General features: G+C 37.4%; 1 protein-coding gene across 1 annotated transcript in view; it reads right to left on the bottom strand.

The window, feature by feature from the left end:
- The window catches only part of cdh13 (cadherin 13, H-cadherin (heart)), a 336,887-nt gene that overhangs the window by 120,368 nt on the left and 195,678 nt on the right, over positions 1-20,841 (bottom strand). Inside the window, exon 8 of the mRNA XM_087796847.1 lies at positions 1,919-2,097. Within this exon, the coding sequence (XP_087652973.1) occupies positions 1,919-2,097 (179 nt within the window). The remainder of the gene's footprint in view (positions 1-1,918; positions 2,098-20,841) is intronic.

Here is a 20,841-nt window from a genome sequence, read left to right as displayed (position 1 = left end):
AGATGCATGAATGTTAGGATATCAGTTTTTGCACTGTGATTCCAGGTATATTTTTTTAATTTCTAGTCCAAAAAAATATCCCATAATGCTTTACATAAATAATTATAAACCATATATCTTAAATAATCATGTATTTCTTGCAGTTAGCAAAAACCCTGAAAAACCCTTTTCTAGATTTTGTTAAATTAATTTCATGGAATTCTGATAATGCATGCTTTCTAGTAAGTTTGTTATTTTAACTTGGAATTAATCAAACATAATAAGCTTCAATTATCAACTGTTATTAAAAAAGCCAACCAGGTATTTCTACTGCACAATTTAGGTTTACAAAAACCTCAGTTTAAGGGACACAGGGACACACACATCACAGATAAATCCATCCTTCTGAATAGTTTCTAAAGCAAAGAGCCGTTAGTTCGCTAGTATTTATTTGCCGTAGTTTCACAAGCCGTTAATTATCCAATTCTAACCAAACAGAAACTTGAATAAGTCATTATCCTTAAGGTCGAAGTTAGAGACTTGACCATCTCTACTCCCACGTTCCTTATTAACAAAAGCAGGGATAAAAAACATTCAAACTTTGAGATAATGATATTATATGTGGTTAAGTTAATTTGATAAACATACTTAAGCTGGGGATCAAAACTGGAATATATTATGTACAATACGGTAGTTATGATTAGGTTAGTGAAGTACACTTCACTAACCTAATCATGACTACCGTATTTTCTGCACTATAAGGCGCACTTATAAGCCTTTAAATTTCTCAAAAATAATCCGGAACGCCTTATATATGAACATTACCTGGTGGGTGACTTGTTTACAAACACTTTCATGACTCTGCGCCGACTGAAAAATTACTTCATTTCATCATTACGGGGTGGGATTTAGGACGTACGTCACATCATGGCGGACAGCTATGGAGTAAGATTACTGCCTCTGTTTTGGGCGAGCGTGTCTTGCCTGTTGTCCGAACACAAGTTTGACTTTATCTCACTGTTTCGTTGCTTTATCTAGTGGATGCATAACGAAACCCCAGTCAAAAATTGGACTATATATTTAATTCTATGCGCCTTATAATCCGGTACGCCTAATAGTGCAGAAAATACAGTTATAGTCACAAAAGCTGCATAAGACTTTTTCAGTTTTTATATTTGTGTTTGTGTTCTACAATACTGAGCGAGTAACATCCCCAGTCAGGCCCCAGGCAGTTACCATTGAAAACCATAATATGGAATCCCAAAAATTAAATACATAGGCATTTCTACCTCAATGTATTCTTCAATTGCTTATCATAAGGAGTAAAAGTGGCGCGGAAATGGAGAGCACGAAGACCAAGAGGTGTCAATCGGGACAGTTTGCCATCAATGACACTTCTCACTGTGATGATCTCATTTCACATTTAACTTCTAATCAATTACACCTCTATTAAACAGTTTGCTGTAAATCGAAAAGCGGCTCATCAGGATGGTTAGGCGCTGTGGTTCCAACAGTTCCGGATGGGAGATTTTTCAGCCAGGCTTGTTGGACACCCCGAGAGCCGACGGATGAATGTGTATCACCTCAATTAAACTATGCGCTAAGTGTCTGACAACAGCTAATATTCCTCTTCCACGGGCGAACCAGATCGATGTTCCGCTATTCGTTACTCTTCTGAAAAAGCAATCAAGTTGTTGTCTCGCTCTGGTATGGAAGGAGAAATGGACTGACACACACATTTGCTGTATTAGAACTCATCTTCATCACAGAAGGGCACACAAGTCTCGAGAAGGCTTAAAGCGCATATGCACATGAGATACTTCGATTGCTCGTATCCGAAACCATCAGCTGCATCTCAAGGATGTCAAGTGTGGTTCAAGCAGCAACGCATTCAGCTTTTATCATTCATTTCCCTTTTCTTTTTTTTTTTCAAACTCACCTCTCGATCGAGCAGCATTGGAGAGATGACCGTGACAATGTCGCCTCTTTCTGCGTCAATGTAAAACATGTTCGGGGACGGTTTGTCGGGCGACTGTCGAACGATGTTGTAGCGCAATGCAGCGTTGTCTGTGGCCGGGTCGTCGGCGTCAAACGCTGTCATCGTCATTACAGTGGTGCCTGGGGGACGACGGAGAACAGACAGACTTATTTAGTAGGGTTAAAGTTGGGAAGAAATACATTGACAATGTGTCTGTGTCCTTGGTGAAGAAAAAATTTTGAATTTACCGTTCTAGGACTAATTTTCCTCTGCGGCACCAACAGATATTAGAAATCTTTACCATTCAATGAGTTCTACATGTTTTATCAGAGAGTTTACGGCAGTTTAATACACATTTATTTTCCTTTTAGGTTAACCATTACTCCTCAAGATCAAAGCCAAATTTGCAATAAAATAAAACATTTTCAGGCAATCAGAAGGAAGTGCAAATCATCTGTTTTTTAAATAGATCTTGGACCTCTATTGTACTCAGCAATATGTGTCTTTATGTAAAAAATTATCGTTTCATTGAAATATTTAAGTTAGAAAATGTGCTTAAGCCTCAAATATTAAAAAAGACTTTAGTTTTTCTGGAGATTAAATCTTGTTTAACATAACCACACCCACTTTTCTGCGATTAGTCAAGCCTCAATCTAGGAACTCCCCACCTCCAAGGGACTCGTTGTATAAACAAAGCGGGGCGTGACTACAGCTGGCTGGAGGAGGAGTGAAGGTCTTATTGCGTCATAATGGACTTCCACTCTAGTAACCTTTTGTTCTATAAGATTTCAGACGGGGGAGAAATGTATAGTAAGTAAGTAGTAAGTATTATCTTCTAAGCATAATCATGATGAGAGACTTACTGCATCTTGAAGACTTTTGAAACATGAGAGTGGTTTTCACATTATTGGCCCTTTAACAATCCTCACATTTTACAAAGTAAGACCACATAATAAAATAAGTGCCAACAGGCAGGGATGTGACAAGAGAATCTGTTTTAGCAAAAGCTCCAAAAATGCAGTACCAAACTTTCACTGTTGACACGGACGTTTAATGAAAAAGTGAGTCCTTCATATTAATCTGTTTTCTCCCACATGACCGCTCCAACAGCAGGGTGTTTTATCTGGTAATGAGAAGAAAAATGGAAATGCTGCCAGCAGCAGCTGAGCTGAAATTGGAGGCAAATGTTGACGTTCCTGAAAACCTCATTTTTGTATCTCTTGTCATTGATGAGATACTCGTGCAAACAGATCAACACACAGTCAATCTGTGAAAAAAAAAGAAGAAGCAAATTATTTTTCAAATGTTGTTTGGGGGATTGTTTTATCTTTTTATGAGTGGCTATTGTGATCTAACTTCCTGTACCACATTGAGATAAAAATACTGTACCACTGGCTATAAGTAGGAATTTTATATGGGATACCAGGAAGCGAGCATTAGAACAAATACAGAAAGCCATTAATAACTTGAAAAAATGTAAAATCTGTAAAATCAAAATATAAAAATGGAGCTCAAAGTCAAGATACATTTATTATATACACAGTAACCCAAAGTGTCGCCGCGTTCGAGTTCATTATGTGCTCAGCCGTGTTCAGGTAATGTCTGAAATGATGAAAAATGATCTTTAGATAATGTTAGCTTAATACCACATGCGTTAAAACCTGTATGAGTTAATGGGGAGCATAGAGGTGTGGGTTTTTATCTCCTTGGCATTTGCACTTGAAGGTGAACCATTAACCATTAAGTAAACCAGTAATCCGTCCTCCTCACTATAATTACACAGTCCCCGTCTCCTTCATTACCTTTACTCTGTTCCACTTCACACCCTGAAAGTCAGACCGTTGGAGATTACACACATTCGCAGAGGGGACCGCACATACATGCAACAAATGAGAAGGACCTTTGCGTGGAGAACAAAAGGGACACAGGAATCCAACACTCATTAAAAGCTTTTGGGTTACCAGCAAGTTTAGTGCAAGGACAAGATTAATAGTCATAATTCCTGCACATCTTACATGCATTAAATCATTGTATATAAAATCCATTAAACTGGATATTAAAGTACGGAGCCCCGGAGGTGACATGAAGGATATTCCTTTTTATCTTGAGGTACTCTCGTATTGTTCATTTCTCGTGGTACTCTTATCTCGAGATATCAGGTCATTAACATTTTGCGTAATTTCGATACATCAGTTAACAATACTAAGGCTTTAAAGGACGTGATTTTCTACAGGAGTAATGTCTAAGTAATTCTTTAGTTTAGCCAGAAGATGACCTTGTTCATTGTTTGACAGTGTTCGTTGGCATGAAGACAGGTTTTCTCACAAGAAAAAGTCCTGCCTCCTTATGTGGTGTGCTTTTCTTGGACTTTTGCTATGAGTGGTTTTATCATTTATAGTGAAAATATAATCTTTTTTTTTTTTTATCACACTCATGTCAACTAATGGTTGTGGTTATGTTTAGAGAAATGTATTCCTCTTTAGATAGATAGTCTTTATCTTCATCCCAAAAAAGACGCATGAAAACATCCAAATACCGCCATACTTCTCGTCTGTAATATATTGTACTGTAACGTCTGTATTGAAGCTTTGACATCAGGAATTGTTCCAGAAAACTTAAACAAGTCTCTATATTAAGCTTTTTTAGCATTTGCTACTAGGCCATCAGGTAAAGATCGTGATCACGTCTGGTGTACCGTCTACATGGGAAGCGCTTGCGATATCTATTGCAATGTTATATATGTCTAGATGTTTTTAAGTGCGTCATTTTGGTAGATGATTAAGACAACAACTGCGCATCAGTCGCTACGTTAAAATGAATATTCATTTTTGCAAATAACACTAAACAGGGACAGATTCCTCTCAAAGGATAAAGCTGTGAAACTAACATTTTCCATACATCCAACTGTAACTGTGGCCTGTTTACTGCTCGTCAATAAAGTCAATTACTTCCTTTCTGAATATTGTTTGAAGCTTCTCCTGCTTAAATATGATACAATTTTTGGTTGAGATGAAAAATAAATCTCATCATGTGTTGACATATAGACTCTGGTGGTTGGGGGCTGGTGGTACTCACGCATGATAATGAGAGCAGAGTATCAGTAGATTAAAAAAAATAAATACATACTTGTCACCTACAGGTCTCCTAAGTCAGAGTCACTACTGATATATTTGATGTCTCAATCCAGAACATTGTAAAGTGTCCCCTCCATATATCACTGGTCACCTTCTGTGGTATCACTGTTTCAATATGCATCGAGTACAGCATATATAAGTATATAAAATTCAATGTCTTCAATTGTTCTACTTCTCAATCCTTCTGTATGAATCATGCCTCTGTGTTTTGTATCCTGGTTTCCAGAACATAACCCCTGCTTTAAATGAGGGACCACTGTTACCGTAATGTCGTAAAAAGGCCACCCTCTACTTTTGGCATCCATCTACCAATTGAGTTAAGTTTAAGGTTTTGATGAGCTGGATTTCTCTATCGACCAAGAAACTTTGAAAAGTCCCAACAAATTTGCATTGTGAAGCGCAAAAATAATTGTGCGCAAAAATGGATAAAAAACATATCACATGTTGGTGTAAGATGTGGTTGTTCACTTTTGCTTTGGAAAGGGACGACAAGAACCAATTTGGAGAGGCATCGTTGAGATTTTAGAAAGAAATCCATTAACTGACTAAACATGAAAATAGTGTAAAAAAACTCTCAGTTAATAAACATTTATGAATAACATATTCGGTACTACCTGCCGAAAAGGAAAACGGAGTAACATGGTTGCTTTAATCCATTTTCAAGTGTGGCTCAGATGAATTGATGAATGGAATCCTGAGAGTTATGATGAATGGTGCTTCACTTTCTCGAGGCAGAGTGATTGATGCGCATTGTTGCAATTTCACGGCTCACTCAGATATTCAAATCGAGTCAAAGCTTCGTCGTTGCTCTTGCTTACACCTGAGCTTGCGCATAATTAAAGGACAGACTGTAAATAAATGTGATTTTGATGAACAGAAAATGATGGATTCATTCATTTTCATCTCTAATTAATTGAACTAAATAATCTCTTTTAAAACGCACCTAGATTTTTTGTGGTAAGATATATTCTTGTTTCATTTATTTAACTTGATTATTGTGGCAGATCAAAAATTAATATATATTTCTTTAATATTTTTGGGATGATTTTTTTTTCTACAAAAAGCGAATATGTATATATATTTTTTTTTAATTAGACCCTTTTTTAGCACTTGAAACTTCATAAATGCCCAAACTCAAATGATTTTAATTCAACAACAGGTGGCAGCACTGTTCTGGGTATTAACTGTACAAAGATCAGAAACCTTGTCAGATAGTCGGCTCAAGTCTGTGCTCGAGATTGGGCCAGATGGCAGTGGTCTTGTATGGTCCACAAGATGATGTGATGAAGGACAGAGACTATGGATGTCAACAGTTTCTGTAAAATGGAATTTGTTTCGTGAACAAGATACACAGTGATAATTGGTATAAATTAAGCCTCACAAAATGAAAAGATAATAATAATATTACGTCCTTTATGTAGGTAAATATATATATAGTAAGTAAATGAGTGATGGTTATTTCTAAAGCGCCTTTCTAGACCAGGGTGATATATAAATAGCTATTTTGTTCAACCCGTGAATGGGTCTGCTTAAAGTCACCCGAAATTCAAATTTAACTCATATTCTGCTCACCCTCATGTCGGCTACGCGTTATGATTATTTTCAGAGTAATCCTTTATAGGCAGTAATGTGTCGCAGCAGAAGGCCGTCAACACTGAGTTTGGTTTTGCTCAAAGTATCTTTTTTTAGCGGAAGGTACCAGTCTCTCAGGTTCGGCTACAAGCTTATCCTCATTCAAACGCATTGTCAGTGTCAGAGCACATGCAAAAGATTTACACTGTCAAACTGGAATCTTCTGTTAAAAAAATAACTTTAAATATAGAATTCGTCATGTCAAGGCTTCATTAGAGGACGTTACAGACGAGCAGTGTGGAGGTATTTGGATGATTTATAGTGTCTTTTTGGACGAAGACAAAGTCAACTGAGCTCCAGTCGTTACATTAAAATGAACAAAGATTTTTGCCTATAACTGTAAAAAAGAACACTCTGAAAATAATCCCAACCCTTAGGGTCGAGAGGAACTTGACTAGTAACATTTTTATTTTGGCCTTGTGTGACACCAATGATTTAGGATGTAACTCATCACACCATCAACATCTAACAGTCAACGAATTATTCTATTATTAAAAAGAGAAATCGAAGTTAGGTAAGCTTCAATTTTAACAACTAATTATATTTTTGATGCTGTGGGAAAACCAGTAATCCTTCTAATTTAATTGCATGTTTGTGTGACAGACTTCCTTGTTCCTGGATGGCATTCCCAAATACGAGGCATTTCTGTTGAAACATTCAGTCCCAGTGTTGTCTGCCAAAATGAGGACTTAGCAGCCAGCGGATAAAAGAAAGTCTTAGAGAATTAATTAAAGACAAGTTCAGCGTAGATTCAAAATAAAAGTACTAGACATAAGTGATGTTTATATATATACATGTCTGAGTGAAAAAGTTTTCTTAAATAAATGGATGAAACGAGAGTGAAGCCCCTAAATAGTGTGCAGCTCCGCCGGGTGGAAACTAAATATGAGATAATGAGCCCCGAGCTGACAGTCAAGTGAATAGAGTGAAATACGGTCCAGCTGCCCTTTCCAGCCGACGCCACAATGCAGTTTCCCCCACTCTATCTTCACAGCCAGAGTCGGCACGGACCAAAGCTGGACCATTGGCAGAGGCCTGATAATAAACTATTCATGTTGGATTCAGCTCAAATGTTACCCAGGAGAGGAACAAACGTTGAGCTCGAACCGTTGTTTCCAAAAATGAACCTTTAAAAAAAAATTGGAGAATTTAAGGCGACAGCGTTGTGTGCGTTTGTGGTTTATGGTTTCCCACCGGGCACTCTGGTTTCCTCTCGTGTGGTCGAGTGGCTTTCTGTCCATCCATGCTTTTCAATGGACCTAACAGCATGCTCAGGGTTTCCCCTGGCTTTGCCTAATGAAGCTTGGACGTTCTCCATCACTAGAGTTGGTGGAATTAAGCAGATGGATGGAATATCCCTATGCTTGACTTGACTGAGGAACAGATGGAACAGATCGACCGCTCAGTTTTCTGCGGCGTGACCAAACAAAAAAAAACATCAACAAAGAAAAGGGAACTTTGAAGAAAATGATGGATAAATTAATTCTTCTAGTGATAATTGTAGATGTTTTTGTCATTTAAGTACGTAGAAAACAAATTGAATCTCAGAGCTTTTTAACAATCAAACCAGGTGGCTTCGATTCCCTCACTGTCAGAGATGTCCGCTTCAGACTTTTGTTTTCAGTTTCAAAAGAGAAAAATAACAAGTTTTTTTCTTTGTTGCCAATTCTTAACAAAAAATGTGTTTGTGTGAACGGATACCACAAACCAAATCTGCAAATACTTGTATGTAAGTAACAAAAAACTAAAAACGTAATTTTATATTATATAAACATACGTCATTAAACAAGTAAAAAATCTCTCTATTTGTAGGTGAGACTTTAGTAACGGTACTCAAGTGGGTACAATTTGTATGTACGCGACATAATCATACTTGTCTTATTGCAATGCCAGATATTTGCATGTCCAGGCCAATGCAGACGTACAAATAGCTCCCATTAATTGAGTGTCCACTTGAAGTCACGTACACAATAAGCAAAAAAATACATTTTTACGGCATTAAAAACATATTTATAGCCTGGTTTAAAACACCGCTTGGTTCTTAAACACTAGTTTCACTATCGACATACACTGTAAGCTTTATTGTAATATACCCTTTAATTATATTCCACTTTCAGTTTTCTAAAAATTTGTTTTGAAAGATTGCATGGTCAATCACAATTACGTCTGATGGCCACAACTGCTTTGTGTTTGGATCAGGAATTAAGAAAGAAAGTAAAGCGCCTTTCACAACCCAGGGTCCTGAATGAATAGTAGCTCAAAAACTGTCGTAATGATGTTAATGTTGATTTTAGTAAAGCTAACTTATCTGCGCACAACTATCACACCAACGTCCCATATCTATCCTTTAATCCATTTAATGGGTCGTGAAAGATGACGATCAACTCTTGTCCATCTCAAGGATAACCACAACTTCATCAAATGACTTATTAAGACACACGCCTACTGAGAATGTCAACCCTTACTCTGAGCACTTGCTTAATCACAAAGGAAAAAAAAGAAAAAAAATGATATTCTCTTTCAACAATCGTAGAAGCACTCCCACGTAATGACTTCTAAGTATCACTCTGCTGTACATGGACTCACAGAAGATATAAAGCACGTCCACTTTTGAACAAGGGTGAACATGATGAATATAGGACAATTACTAAAGAGCATCATTCATTTTGTCGTTGTATACTCTTCGTAATTCCCCCGATTTATTTGCGCCAGGAAGACTTGCACTCCTGACCTCCTCGCTTTAATCATCAAAATCCATGTTGTTAAACAATATTTTAAGCACGAGTGTCTCATCCTGTGTCGTTACATTCAAAAAAAATATTCTGGCTTCAGATTTGCCAGTGTTTGATCTCAAGGGTTTTGTAAGAACATTAGCTTTACAGTCGCCTTCTCAGCTTTAATCCCAACACAAATTTCCAGCAGCTGATTAATCAACAGGGGAAAAATCACTGAGACGTTGAATTCTGTGGAACTGGTGCAATTATTATTTACCATTTTCCAGGGAAATTATAAAAAAAAAAACAAGCAGTTTAGAAAAAAAATAACATTTTGACGTCATGAAACAAATGAACTGCATCTTCACACATAAGACACAATTTAAAAGACATAAAATGTCTTGAATTTAATTTTGGAAATTGAGGATTGGTAAATGATTTGGATAAGTATTAAAGTTGCTTTCTAACCTTCTACATATTCAAATATGAAAGTGATTAAATTAAACTAAAACAAGTTTGTAGCTCACAATGTTATCAAGCAGTGTATACCCTTTATTTAAATTTCTTTCTCATAATATTACCATCAAGAATACAATTATATAAAAATACAAAAATTCATACCTAATTATTACTTACTAGTCTTTACATTCATGGATCGAGCGGTGGTAAAGTTTAGCTGAACATATACAGTAGAAGTAGATCAATTCATAGTATTAAATAGATAATATTTATGAGCCTAAGAAGTGCTGTGTAGAGAGCTGACTCATATAACATACACCCTGCTTTATAATCTTTGGCTTTAATAAACTAATTCAATGAAACCTGGAATCATGTGTATAACTGTATCATGATACAGCGTTTTCACTACAAACCTGTGTTATGAAGCTTCACAAACCCATCACTAGTTGGTAGTAATTGGTTGATGAAACTTCATGAAGCAGTATCTTTCCTTTTAGAGCCCACTAGATGGCACTATCTGCACTACAATCTAGTACTTGAACAGCTATGCCAAGTAGGATTCCTGCCACTTAGCTCCCTGCTTCATGAAGCTTCACCAGCACTACAGTATTAGTCTCTGTATACTACTAGTGATGTGCTTATGAAGCTTCATGACAGTGCCATGTTGTTTAGAGGGCAGAAGGTGGCTCCAACAGTTTAATTAGAACAGTAAACCAAGGAAAATAGTGTAGAGACTGCTTTCTAGTGGGCTCTGAAAATAATTGACACTGTTTCATGAAGCTTCATCAGACAGTCAAGAAGAAAATTATATAAAAATATAATAATTTGCTCCATTTATTACTACTTATTATTCGTTTGAGATTAAGATGAACATACACAGTAGAAAAATAAAAATGAAACATAGAAATAAATACATAATATTTATGATTAAAGTAATTCAAATCAAATAAAAAGAATGCTCATTTTATCTGTAAAGTTTTGTTTATTTCTTTACACATAAAGTGTCTCCTGTTGTTTGTTGAAACAGCGTCACCTTTATAACATTTTGTTGCTGGCACGACTGAAGCCGAGTCAATCTTGTGTGGATTCTCACTGACAATTATTACAAAAAGTAATTGAATTCTGTCTCAGATTTGGCTCATTATTTCATCTGGCGCCAGGAATAGAGCAAAGATGTAAACTGCAACTGAAATAAAGTAAACTTTAACAAGAAACGAGGGAGAAATTTTGCAGTACGGAAGAGAAGTGGTGTATGAACTGAAATGACAGCATGAAGATGAAGATGTTAATTAAAACCTTTAAATATAGAGGCTTGATGCGAGTTGATGCTATGAGAATGGATCGAAACCTCAGCTGTGCCGTAATCAGTAAAGTCAATGACAAGCGAGGTCGCCTTGATTGCGAGAAAACTTCGTCAGCCAACACCGTGTGATCTTATCATCATTAAAGAAAATCTAATTAGTCTGCAGCAGTGATGCCACCATCCCAGACGTAACACCTTCTTAGTCCCACCTATTTTTTTTTTTTTTTAGAGCGAGGAACAGGAGGTGATCTATTGGTGGTAGATTTGTTTATAATTAAATGCATCATGTCCGTGAGTGTCATGAGCCACGTTTGGCGCGAAACAGCTCGGTCTTGCAGAAGCTTCTGTGAGTAGAACTGGAAGATTTCTACAGCGACACCAGAGAACTCGCGTATCTCTTCTGGGATATCTGTAGATAATAACACGAGGCCCAGCGCTGTAAGCCACATGCTGAGGAAGGAAAGTAAAACTCTGGTGGTTGGGGAATAAAAAAAAAAGTATTTGTTCAATCAATTTCTGAAAAGTAAGATATGAAATATATCTATATTTAACTGTATCAGCAATTTACAGTAAGTAGATAATGGGCTGAAGAGAAGTGCTGAGCTTGTTATTTCCTTATATAAATAAATATTAGGTGCTTTTATAAAAAAAAATAAAAAAAATGCTAATTCAGTTCAACAGCAAGATTTTAGCTTTGAGAAATTCAATGGTCTGGGTCTGTCAATTGAAACCCAATCCAGGATAAGCTTTGGTCAGCTCTTAACCCTTCTGTTATCTCCGGGTCAAGGTGAAGCCAGGGAGGTGGGCTCACTGTGACCCAGAGACAACACAGGGGATACCACAAACACATTTGTTTTCAGGGCCACGGGGTCACCCTGACCCTGAGATAACACAAGAGTTAGTGACACGTTTCCGGCAAGTGGAGACACATGGTCCCTCTGGTATTGTCTCGGTCTACGATGGTCTCCAACTGGTAAGGAATGGCCAGCAAGGCCACCACATTAGACACTAAGCCCACCTCAACATCCAAGCCCCTACCAACGTATCACATATACATGTACAGATACAGGCAGAAGTACCTGGAGTTGCCAGGGGTTATTAAAAAATACACAACCATCACTGTTTAACATGCTTGCATGGTCTTAAAAGGGTGCTAGCATCATTCGTCAGCTGATGGCGACAGATCCTGAAAATACGGCGTGGAAGTTGCAAAGGGTTAAAAGAAGTCGAAAAACGTTGGAGGATTTGGGACTTTTGAAATGCTGTGACTTAATATCTGAGAGCTCTTATATAGTCTAAAGCCTATTTTGGAATGATAGAAAATGTATTGGAAATTAGCCTACTCATGCTATTGTAGCACAAATAATAATGGAGTAATTACAATTGTTTTTTGGCCCTTTTGGACAAATAAGGTAAAAACTTAAACCAGACTAAATCCAGACAAAGAGTAGTTCATGGTCGCCCCAGAAGAGTTCTCTAGCATCCGTGAGAGGGTAACCAAGCTGACTCAAGTGCCCTTCATAGATATAGATACATACATATAACATACATACATATAATATATACCCTTCATCTTATAGACCCCATTTCTACAAGGCAGAAAAACTAATTTTGGCAGCTTGTACCAGTTATCAACAGTCTGTGTTAATCCATTAGTTGTGATAAGTTGATGAGCGGTTCTGTTGTGTGGAGTCCCTCAAGGTTCTGTTTCAGGTCCGTTTATTAATTTTGCTGTATTTGATTCCCCTGGGTAAACGCATTCAGAGGTTTCCTGATGTTTCTTACCAAATTTTTGCCGATGAAATCCAGTTAACCTAGTTTAATCTTATTTGTCACTCTTGATGACGAGGCATCCTTTTCTCTCCCTATTCTAACTCTACTTCTGGTCTATTTGTCGTACCGATTAAACATTCTTTTGTCTGAGCTTTACTAAGGAAAAAAAAAGCTAGAAAAAGTACAATACTTTCTAGATGTACTTTATTGTGCTGCATCAAACAGTTGAAGGTTGCATAGATTGCAAGATCTATGAAACAGTGAAGCCTTTTATCTGAAGAGTTCTGGTTTGTATTCATCATATTGAAAATGTGATAAATAATTCAACACCCCTCCATAGTCCAGAGACTAACATCTGCTTCAAAATTCCACAGGAACGTATACAAACTGCGAGAGAAGCAAATAATAAAAATATCTTCCTTAAGTCATTCTGTCAGAAATCAAGTCAAGAATCTGGGCGTGAACAGGATGAACCTTTGAGGCAGAGAGACACACAATATTTGCAAATAAAGGCACATGAAAAAACAGCAGAGGATGCCGTTAAGATGAGGGCGCCGGAGAGAGTAATCCGGGGAAACACTCCTCTTGACACCGTCTCAAGGGAACCATGAGTAAACAAAGTCTGAGGTGCAACAACCAACCGGAGGATGAAGACTTGTCGTAAACGCAAGGGGGAAAAAAAATGAAGGGAACAATGACTCAAGGTTAAAAAATAACGGGGGGAAAAAAGCAGCACAATCGTGTTCAGGCTTCAGCAGAGAAAGGCTGCGCCTCATAAAATGTATTCTTCAACATACATTTTGGCACAAAACAAACATTAATGATTACTTACATGAGTTACCATCAACTTCTTTTAGACACACAGTACTTTCCATTGTGCTGAATTATTATTACTGAATATATAAAATCAAATAGATCTCAAAGGACTCAAACTGCAGCAGCTTTATTATTCATTTAATTTGCTCGCTCTAACAGAGGTAGGCAGGAAGGTAACCATCTTGCCCAAAGGCTGCACCAGGTTCGGAGCACACATCCACCAAGTCAATGACTGGAAACATGTGCTGTAATAAGCTGGGGACCAGTACACACACATCCTCCCACTGCTAGTTCCTCACTGTCAGGGAGATAAAAGATTCTGCAAAACAAAATCGATGGAAAAGTAAACAGAACCGATGGTGAAATAAGTGAAAATATGACGCGATTATTTATCAAATTTGACTCATAAAAATATCACAACTGCAGAGACAGCCAACCTTACAATAGAGAGTTAAGATGTAAAAAATGCAAAACTTGAATGCGCTTCGATGGCGCATGCCTCTGCCAAGGTTATGAAAACACAGCATACCATGAAGCCATTAATGCAACTACAATGACTAACAGAAGAAGACTGAAAGAGACTGAACTCGAAGCACTCGAGGTGACATTAGCGTAGCAATATTCATGCTTTTCTAAAAATGCTATCGTCACCACGGTCACACAAATGATCTTCAATATTTCTATTTCTTTGACTGTATGCTGATTTTTATTAGTTTTTTTGTTCTTCTTTCTAAATCAAGATGAAAAACAGAGTCACATCAAGGACACACAAGGACTCATAACATTTAATCACATTTTCCTTCATTTGCTAGAATGGACAGTTCAGTTGCAAAAATAATTTCCTTTTATTAACATTGACAAAATAATTTAGTTCACATAAGTTCCAATATAACAACAATTCAAACAAATCAGTGAACAGAACTTCAAGTTTGAACTATGTTTAAACAATTTGCACAATTTCTAAAAACAAAATTTGCACGGTAATTTCATGGGTTTGTGTTTGCCATATATGTATATTACCATTTTTATGTTTATCTTATCGTTAGTTATTTTAATTTAATTAACTGATGAACTCATATCATTCATCATAAATCATTGTATTTATCGACTAATTTTACTCCGTTATTTCATCATGTTTTGTAATTTAATTTCTTGTATTGTTTGTTGCCAGCACTGTAGAGACTAAACATAATATCGTTTGCTGTCAACATGTTGTTTTTTTACAAATCAAATAGATTATTTTAAATGTAAGTTGAAAAAAACCATTACTTTCAAAAGCTTCCAAGTTTAATAATCTCTTCCTTAACCATTTCCATTATTTCCTGCAACACATCCTCCAGTTATTCCAGCTGCATACGCAGGTCGAAGCCTGACAGAGCACAGCCGCTGTAACTGAGCTGAGAAGACATGGCAGTGCTGGCAAACATCCTGGAGGAGGGGCCTGAGATTGCAGCTGCAGGGAGAAATCACTTCTACTCAACCCACTCCTGCCATTGCCGCTGTGCCAATCACTCATTCCAAAGTATAAAACAACAAGCAAATGAACGATTGTGCCGCTTTAATTTCATCCTCGAGCCTGAAAAAAAAAAAAAGTCCCGCTAGACCACCAATACTCATCTCCTGGAGCAACACTGAGGTTCCATCTAATGACTGCGCACACTAGATTAAGACAAAAGATACATCCCCTTTAAAAGGACACTTGGATTAATTACCTCCAGAAAATCCCTCTAATTCAGTACGAGGAGCTCAGTGAATAAAACTGAAAAGCCATTAGTGCGCATTCATCTGCTCTCACCCGGGGAAAGTAGGCAATCAGTGCTCACCAGCATCACTGTATGAGGAAGAATATTCCAGGGACTTCCACAAGATCGAGAATGGACCAAAGTTACAGTCGGCAAGTGGCTCTTTCCCCTCACTGCTGAGGTCATAATCTGTGAATTATTTACCCAGTGTAGTTTCTCTGGATGAATGAGAGGATTTTATTGAAGCCGTACGACCCCCGAGAGCACAATGATTATGTATATAGAGCACATGTTAGTTGCAGTATTCTTAAGGTTTTGATCTATTTTCACTTTAATGTGAGATTTTCTTTGGACTTTGAGATCACAAACATTTCAGAAGATCTTATTTGTGCAGTATTTAAGTGAATTCTCAATTCACTTGTACATTTTAAAAAGCTTTTGGCTGATACTTATTTATTACCCTATAAAACAACAATATCAATGAAACAATTATGTAATATTGATATTCTTCCAGGGGAGGCTGAGGTCTTGGATGTGAGCAGTGAGATGGTGCACCTTGTCAGCTAATGTTGTGTTCTTTGGGTTGTGTGTTGGGGTGAAGGCATGACCTTGAGAGACAGTGACGGGCTGGACAGGCTGATCAGGAAATGTGTGTCTGTGTTGGGAAAAAGTGGATTCTGTGGAAGCAGCTGGAGAAAAGGATGAAGGCTCTCATGCAGGACATCTGGAATAACCCCGACACCCTTGGCATGAAACTGTCGCAGCTCAGAAGAATAACAGGCTCCTCTCCATGCACTGCAGAATGGAACGTTTTTAAGACGTCCTTTGTTCCTTCTGTTATTAGAAGTTACTACAGATCCCTCCCTCATCCATCCATCCATCCCTCTATCCATCTATCTATCCATCGATCTATCTTAGGTAAGAACTAGTAGTCACAGAAGGAGATGCTTTCACTCAAGCACCTGAAGAAGAGTCAATCGTGCTTTAACTGTACCTGTAAGACGTCTGGTACTTAAAATGAGTTACACAAAATTGCTGATTTTTTTAAAAGTGAAGCTACAAAAAGAGAAATTACACAATCACCATATTGTTTTACCAATGCAAGGTTGAATTTAATGATTTGGACAGGCTACAAACATATATCACAGATTTCAAGAATTATAAAAGTTTCATTTATTAGTATTAACAGTATTAACACTTTTAAAGTCAATTTAGGATTGAAGGATTGAAGAAATACAAAAAAAAAATTCATATGGTGGGAAAATGTTTTTGGACTGGAAAAAGAGCAACCACTGTGTCAATTTTTCATTATTTATTTGGAACTTCAATTTAATTTGATTGAAACATTATTGTTGGAAAGAGCAAAACAAATAACCAAGATTAAAGCAGCAACTTTAGCTATTTCTGCAATTTATTTATTTATTTTTTTAATGAAAATGCTAATGAATGATAAAAAAAAGAAAGAAAAAGAGAATCAAGAAAACGGGGAAAACAATTTTGACCAATTTTATATAAAACAAAACCTCTGTTTGGGCACTCACTCTTTGTTTTCCTCACGCTCATGCATGTAAAATCAAAAATACTTTCATCTATCTCATCGTATAAAGTCAGTCATGCTATAGATTTAATTGAAAAAAAATGTTAGTTAGCAGTTTAGATACTTTGTACTGAGATATTTTGCTGGACATATTTGTGCAAAGGTTCTGTTACGCTGCCATTTTCTTTTTAATAAAAAAATGAATACAAAAAATACACTTAGTTCAATAAGGACATTCTATATATGGAGGAATAACTCTACGAATTAGACGAACAATTTCAAAATATTTCTTTGGTCTTTACTAAAGATGAGTGCGAGGATTTGAGAACGTAGAGTGATGTCGATCAAGCTCTCGCTGTACTGCAGGCTTACAATGACACTCAAATCTTTCTTTTTTTTATCGGCCATAGCTACAATCTTTTCCCATCAGTCACATGCCCTTGAAATTGTCATCCCTATTCTTTTGCAGTACTTACACAAGCGCTGGTGCACGGAAAGTAACAGATTGCTGGTGCGACGCCGCCATTTATTTGTCCTTGACTTGGAGGGTTATGATCATGAACACTCGCGCTACTCCGCGCTTTAGAGGACGCCACTCGCGACTACGACTGGAGGACGACATAACTGGCTATTAGATGGGCTCCAAAAATGCGGCCGTTTACGGTGTGTGATGCAGGACAAAAGCTGTTCAACGTCATAAAAGAAAAGTGAAGGGAGAGAATCTAAGAGATGTATTTGACACGACAGCTTCGACCACCTACAGTTACTTTAAATCTGAACAGAGAACCGCTTGCTTATGTCTCTTAAACATCAGAGAAAGAAAATAGAGAATAATTTATTTGTTTATGTATACATTTATTAACATTTTTTTCAATATTTCCCCCCTTAGAACTCAGCAGGAGAATTGCTTCAATGCTCCAAACACAGGTAGGTTACAGAGGATCAAGTGCAGGGCGACATAAGCAGCTGATGGATGCTGTCGACACAAACACTGGACGGATTTATTGCAACAGGATTGCTGGAATCTCCCAGAGTAATCCACATCTGACACGAGGAACAGAGGTGACCGTGTGCTACTTTTCTTTTTAAATCGCACACACACATGTGTGTTACACAATCTTTAAAGCTCAACAAACAAACTCTGTATTTTTATTACAGCCAGACAAGTGATTTCATCAAAATACTACACTTTGATACCTCTGAGAAGTTCCTCCTTTATTTTAAGTTTTCATATCATCGGGTGAAACTTTTTTTATTCAACAATTTATTAGTAGATTGTCGTGCAGTGTGACGCAGGAAGAAAATTCTGCTGGCTTCGCTTCAATTTCTGCATTTCAACCTTCAGCTCTGTATTCAATATGTGAAAAATTGGATCTCGTCTATCTCCCTTATTTTCCCCTGCTGTTCAGTCGATGTTTATATAATACAGTGTTTCTAGGTGTCTCTATTGAGCAGGGAAAAATACGGCAATACATCTCTAAATTGACAGATCAATATCCAAGCTAATGTTTTAAAAAAAAGTGCTGAATGTAGTCGGTCTATGAGGACTGGAGTGCTGGATTTGTGGCTGACACGGGCTATTAATTTGACTTTTGAAGACTTTACGGCATATTTGGAAAGTGCTTTGCTCTTTTCCATATTTTGCAAACAGATTTATGTCATTATTCTTCTTAATATAAAATTCATTTGTGAATGACATGACCTGACATTCACAAATGTCTGTGTTAGAATGGTTCTCATCTTACCTTTCTGGGCGCAGTTTTAGTGTATCTGCCAATCAAATGAGGTCTGAATCGTCAGATCTGTTGTGTGGAGTCCCTCAAGGTTCTGTTCTGGGTCCTTTATTATTTTTGCTGTACTTGATTCCCCTCGGTAAAATCATTCAGAGATTTCCTGATGTTTCTTATCACATTTTTGCTGATGATATCCAGCTCGACTGCTCTTTTGATCCAACTTAGCCCCAGAGGCTGAACAGCTTAGTCAATTGTTTGCTAGAAATCAAACAATGGCTGAGTGAAAACACTTTACAGCTAAATGTGGACAAAACTGAAACACTGGTGATTGCTCCTGATGATAAGATTCCAGGGTTGAGTCAGTACTTAGGTGACTTAGGTCAGTCTGTCAAACTGAGCCTGAGAAACCTGGGTGTTGTATTTGATAAAGACATGTCTCTTGTTCGACATTGCAGAAAACTGACCAGAAACTGTTTCCTTCAACTGAGAAAAATCTCTAAACTTAGGAAAATGTTGTCGGAACATGATCTGGAGCTTGTAATCCATGCGTTTGTTTCTTCTCGTCTGGACTATTGTAACAGTTTGTTTTCATGTCTTAACAAGAAGGATCTGTCTCGTCTGCAGTTGATTCAGAACTCTGCAGCGAGAATTCTGACCCGCTCAAGTAGAAGAACTCACATCTCTCCGGTCCTTAAAACTCTTCACTGGCTTCCAGTTTCTTTCAGGATCAACTTTAAAATTCTGGTTCTTACTTTCAGATCTATTCATGGTCAGGCTCCTCCTTACATCACTGATATGATCCAGCCTTACACCCCAGCTCGGGCTCTGAGGTCTGTGGATCAGAATCTACTTATGGTTCCACGCACACGGCTAAGGACCAGAGGAGAGAAATCTTTTCAGGCTGTTGCTCCTAAGCTTTGGAACAATCTTCCTCTCTCTTTGCGCTTGATGGATCTACTGACTCCTTTAAGAAACATCTTAAGACGTTTCTATTTGTTCAGGCTTTTCCTTGAATTTCTCGAACTCCTGTGTTGTTCTCAGTATTATCTTGATCTTTAAAGTATGTACTTTTTTGAGTATTGTTTTGATTGTTTAAGCGCTTTGTGACCCTGGTCTCGAAAAGCGCTATATAAATAAATATTACTTACTTACTTACTTACCTGTAGTTTTTGTACTTTTAACTAGTTGTTATTCCTTTTTTGTCACTCTTGACAGGTTTAGTCACCGTGGAATGGCTGCCTTAGTTCTTGTTTTTTTAGTTTTATAATGCTTATTTGGGGTGTTATCTTATTTTATCCTTTTATTCTGTAATGCCATCACCAGAAATCCCTACGGTGTGTTTACAACACTGGCTCAAGGTTCTGATTCTGATCAAAGACACAAGTGTCCTTGTTCCAGTCCGTGGTGTCTGATTGCCCTCAATCCTTTATGCTGGTAAAGTTAGTGCTGCCAATGTTTGATTGTAATTTTGATCATCCACTCACTTTGAGGCTCCCTCTTTTTAGATTTGTTATCCTTTTACTTTTTTCTGTTCTTGCAGCTGCCTATTCTACTCTTTATATTTCTACTTCCATCCCTGGGAAACACTGGGTTCTTCAGCTATTCTAGACCATCTACCATCTTTTTAAAAACGGTATTTTGATTCACCTTTGATAGCAATTAAAGCTTTAAATCTCATTTTCTTTGCCTCGGTCTTTTATTAGTTTTACCAAAATCCTCAACCACAGCACCTCTCAACATTCATCAGTTCAAGGATGTTTCATTGGACCGAGGTCTCAGTGAGCAACTCCACATAAGTGCCCATTAAAAATGTTTTCACTGAGGTATCATGGGTGGAAATTTAGGAGATAATCATTCCTTTGGAAACTTCAAAGTTTGATCGTAAAAGATCACAAAGGAAGACATTTTCTTCCTCTTTACAGAAGGAACCAAGTCACATGAGCGGTTCCCCCTTGAGAAAACATGTTGCAATATGTGTGGACTGATACCAGAGGAAAATATAACCTCTGTGTATGACAGTAAACATTAATATCTGTGGAGT

The sequence above is a fragment of the Callionymus lyra genome, chromosome 8 (genome assembly GCF_982586985.1).
Source record: "Callionymus lyra chromosome 8, fCalLyr1.hap1.1, whole genome shotgun sequence".
NCBI lineage: Eukaryota > Metazoa > Chordata > Actinopteri > Syngnathiformes > Callionymidae > Callionymus > Callionymus lyra.
Note: the sequence above shows the minus strand (reverse complement) of the source record. Positions and strands in the feature narration are given on the sequence as shown.